Genomic DNA, 4,570 nt, shown 5'->3' with positions numbered 1-4,570 from the left:
TATCGGACGGGTATATTTACGTTACAGCAGATTTTCGTAGTATATGTGAATACCATTCTTTAGCAGTACTTTAAATGAAATTGCATACTTGTTAAATCAAGAAATAACTTAGTACTATCCTTGTTTCCATGACCACATTCCGGTTATTATTATTTATTTATTGTTTCATAGTTTTTATTGGTATTCGTGTAGCGTTCTGAATATTGCGATTCGGGACAGTCTAAATAGATATAGCGTATTACTATGTATAAGATATATTTTTTTTTATCCGTGATATTCAGGATAATTGGTTTGCTTATATGTTAACGTTAACTTTTATATCTTTGGGGATTATCAGGTAGAACAACATTAAATTTAAATATAGTTTGATTTTATTCATGATGAATTGTAGTACAAATTGATAATGTAAAGTCATCTTGGATAAAAAATATTCATAGCATTTTCTGCTGTTAGATGAAATCAAAACTCGTAAACCTCAAAATCTTCGGAATCAGCGAAAATAATGAACAAATTCTTCTTGGGGTGGAACAATATATTAGAGGGCTTAGCAATCTTTTCAAACTTTTCTAACAGAACTCTGTGCTTCCGTCGGTTCTTTGATATCTGGACAAGGTTTTTGGAACTGTATCCGGTAGCATAGACATTATCTTGGCTGTCTAATGCAATTCCAGTTATACCACTCAAAGAGCTATCCTTGAAGTTAAATACTTCATTGCCGTCTGATATTTTCCTGCCGACTACTTCATCATGCTTATTAACATGGTAAAATCTTCCAAGGTTTTGAGATGCCACTACGACTGTCTCACCGCCAGGTTTTCGAAATGAATTCACTTCTTTTCCGTTTGTATCCAAAATTTTGAAGTACTCCTGACTTGATGTGATTATCTGTTCTTTATAGTTGTCGCTGTGGTATGTCGACGCCGCTGCATCGACCGTATCGATAATGTTCAAATCATCTCCACTAATTTCACATATCAGAAGCTTATGTTTATGCATGGGGATAAAAATTTTCCCGTCTGGACCAACAGTAATATCATATGGTCTGTTGGGAAGCTTGAACTCTTGAAGGTAAAAGAAGTCGTCTGCAAACAGTAGTAAGCGGTCTTCATTCTGATCTGCAACTAGTAGGTCGCCATTAGGCAAAAAAATTGCTCCTCCAAATTTTGCTCTCTCTTTCTTTACTGTTGTGACATGCTTTACTTGTGCCTCCATTAAGTTTATCTCTTCTGATGCCATGGTTACTAGAATATAGATATAGAAGTAATACTATATTTATTTACGCACATCACATTTGAAATCTGAATTGTGTTTTCATAGCCATAAATGATTGCCAAATAATATTTACAGTGTATTTTTGCCCCGTGCAGGTCCGGGTGTCTAAGCTTGTCGTAAAAGGCGATTAGATAGTGCTCAGAAACCTAGCCGGGGGCTAGGCGCTCTGTCCACAGCAACTGGGATGTGTGCCCCGGGTGGTGGAGTGGGGTACCCCTGGCGTGTTGCATGCTGGGGTTGTCAGGTTATAATACGGAAAACCTGACCGCAAACCATAGTGGTGCACCATGTTGGGAAAGATGCCACGTTCCTCGCATGTTAAAGAACCCTGCTGTGGTATTCGATAGGAGTAGGAACCTTTGCGCTCCGCCACTGCAGGCTAAATTGCCCGACCTTACCGATTTCCCCTTTTTCCGGTGGCAATCAAAATTTGTCGACCCTATTATCCTTGTGACCCATCCTTTTTTTTTCATTTCATGTTCATTTTATCATCCATTTCATTTTCACTGTCTGAATACAGCTGAAATATTGCTGCCCCAACAAACAGTGTATTTTTGTAAGGAATTCACAGAAAAAAAGTATACATTTCTATTCGATGGTGCGAAATACAAATCAGTATAAACGCATATGTGTATTGTAAGGACAAAAACTTCCTTTTGAGAAAATTGATGTTTGATAATGATTGATAAAAAAATGAAATAAAATCTAAAAAATGTATACAACAAATACTTACTTTATTTTCTTACAAGGTCCAGTCTTGTCAACTAAACACCAGCTAATGCATGGTAATAAAGGCTGTGTGTGTGTTTTATATAGCTCCATTGCTTCCCGAATGGGAACTTTTCCCCTTTATAGTCTGTTCCTACTGGTTGAAATTTTATGATTAAATTCCGGAGTTCGATTGTTTTTTCTCGTTTGTAGGTTTGTACATTTATCATCAACACTATTACAAAATATTTTTGTTATTGATAACGGAAGGTTAAAAGTTAATTGGTAAAATGTCGTTTCCGAGTACAGTATTGGAGGATAAGAAGGAAGGCAAACGGAAGTCTAAACGGTTAGAGTGACCAATTACGTAGACAAAGATGTGTATGATTAACATACCTAGGACTAAAAATAGAGAATAATTGTTTACGATAAACATCAAGTTTAATACGCATATTCCTTTTCACGCTTTACATAAAAGATTAACTTGTATCTTGTTACATCTGGAGAGGGTACATGGATAACCATGCAGGGCCCGACGGGTCATGTATAACAGGGGGTTCCAAATATATTATTTATAATTTTCATTCAGTGCTACACAAAATACACACAATTTTCTTACAAAAAGGGTGAATCCACGTCCCCGAAGGCGTGACCCTATATCCGCCACTAAAACCAGATAATAAAGTCAAGTTTGTTTGTTTGTTGGGGTTTAACGTCAGAGCAGCAATATTTCAGCTATATTCAGACGATGAACATGAAATTGATGACAAAATGAACATGAAATGATGATGAAATGAAAAAGGGATGGGACACAAGGACAATGGGATCGACAAAATTTGATTGCCACTCGAAATAGGGAGAGGTGGGTAGGGTCGGGCAAGAAAGCAAAAGTTCACATCAAAGTTTATCATGCATGATTATTTTACACTGACAGCACAATAGTACAATTTTTAAAGTAGCATCACCAACAATGAAATGATGTCATTGCTATATGATGTGCCAGGCTGTTAACAATAACGTGAATATTATATAGACAATAACTGCGCACTGACTTGACATTAAAAGGATATACATATGAGGCTGTGCCGAACATTTCCGCCGGTTTGAGCTAGATTCATAAATCAAAGTTTTTGTCTAATCAGTGCAATGTTATTGTTCGTATACCGCAGCAAATTAGAAAAGAAAAATGACGTTTCACGCAAGGATAGAAAACCCGTTTTTTATCATAGACCGACAACCCTGACAACTTCAAAACAATGTAATGTAATCTGTCAGTGGTAGATATACGGTCAAAGTTTTTGACTGATCAAATAAAGCAGGTGCAGCAGGAATATATATTTACATAATATATATATATATATATATATATATATATATATATATATGTTATCAACAAACCAACAACATATAGTTAGTCTTTTTCTTTATGTATGGGTGTATTAGTTTTCTCTTCTTTGAATACACCCATTTCGTAAAAATAGTATACTTTCTTTGTGAGGTGAATTTGAGTAGGAAACTGTTACACTATAACGAATCGGCGAACGAACTGGGAACACACTGCAGTTTCTCGAAACGCTTCGGAAACACCAAGGGAATAAACAAGTTTGTTCAGAGTTCTTCTAGCATTCGTTTTGAGTTCGTTCTCAATCGTTGTAACATGTATTCGTTTTAAAACGTTGCAATTATGTCCATACATTAAACATCTATGTGTAAGCATAAAAAACTCTCGAAATTACCGAAAACGTTCCCAGAACATCCAGTAATCGTTTTGCACGCTATCAAAAGGTTTTTTTTCTGTTGTTTGTTAAGGTATATTTGTACTCTTACACTAAAACGAATTATTCTACCAACAACTGCAGAAGGCAATAGACAAAGTACCAGCACATGACATGCTCCTGATAATCGGAGGCCTGAATGCCAAAGTTGGAAACTTAAATAAAGGAGGAGAGAAATCAATGGAAAAACTTAGATGTGAGACTATAAACGACAGTTGTGAAAAACGGGGTGATTTCTGTGAAATAAACAACTGTGTGATAGGTGCACTATTTTTATTACACAGAGAAATACACAAAATGCCATAGATATCACCAAATGCTAGAATTAAATTAAATTGACCTCACCATCATAAACGGGAAATAGAGGCCCTCGTTAGAAAATGTCATCGTTCGACGTGGTTCAGACGGTTGTAGTGACCACCACCTAATAGTTGCAAAAATTAAAATTAGAATTTACCTGAGAAAATTTCTAAGTACATTTCGACACAGCATCATACAAACAAGTGCAGATGTGCTTGGTACAAAGACAAGGTCAGACAATGATTTGATACAGCTGGATACATGGATGCGAAGACTTCTAAAACAAAAACAAAAATACAAAAAAAAAAACCAAAAAAACAACGCAATATCAGAAAGAGTAATAGCCAAGAGTACCCCTAATGCAACAAAGAGACCAAACGAAAACTAAAGAGAGATAAAAGGAAGTACTTTGAAACAACAGCAATCAAAGCAGGGGAGACCGCTAAAATGATCAACAAGGAGAAATCTACATAATAACAAAAACACTGTCTGGAAAATACAACAGCAGAAGCTCC

General features: G+C 35.9%; 1 protein-coding gene across 1 annotated transcript; it reads right to left on the bottom strand.

The window, feature by feature from the left end:
- Positions 1-353: 353 nt before the first annotated feature.
- On the bottom strand, positions 354-2,165 carry LOC148616631 (uncharacterized). The gene is made up of 2 exons (XM_088583817.1): positions 2,006-2,165; positions 354-1,241 (listed from the first exon to the last, which is right to left on the bottom strand). Exon 2 carries the CDS (start codon positions 1,234-1,236, stop codon positions 460-462), a length of 777 nt encoding a protein of 258 aa, XP_088439943.1. The 5' UTR covers positions 1,237-1,241; positions 2,006-2,165; the 3' UTR covers positions 354-459.
- Between the last annotated feature and the right edge of the window lie 2,405 nt (positions 2,166-4,570).

Source organism: Perna viridis, chromosome 5 (genome assembly GCF_037379345.1).
Source record: "Perna viridis isolate PV_CMFRI_1.1 ecotype Kerala chromosome 5, ASM3737934v1, whole genome shotgun sequence".
Classification (NCBI taxonomy): domain Eukaryota; kingdom Metazoa; phylum Mollusca; class Bivalvia; order Mytilida; family Mytilidae; genus Perna; species Perna viridis.
This window is presented reverse-complemented; position numbering and strand designations above follow the sequence as displayed.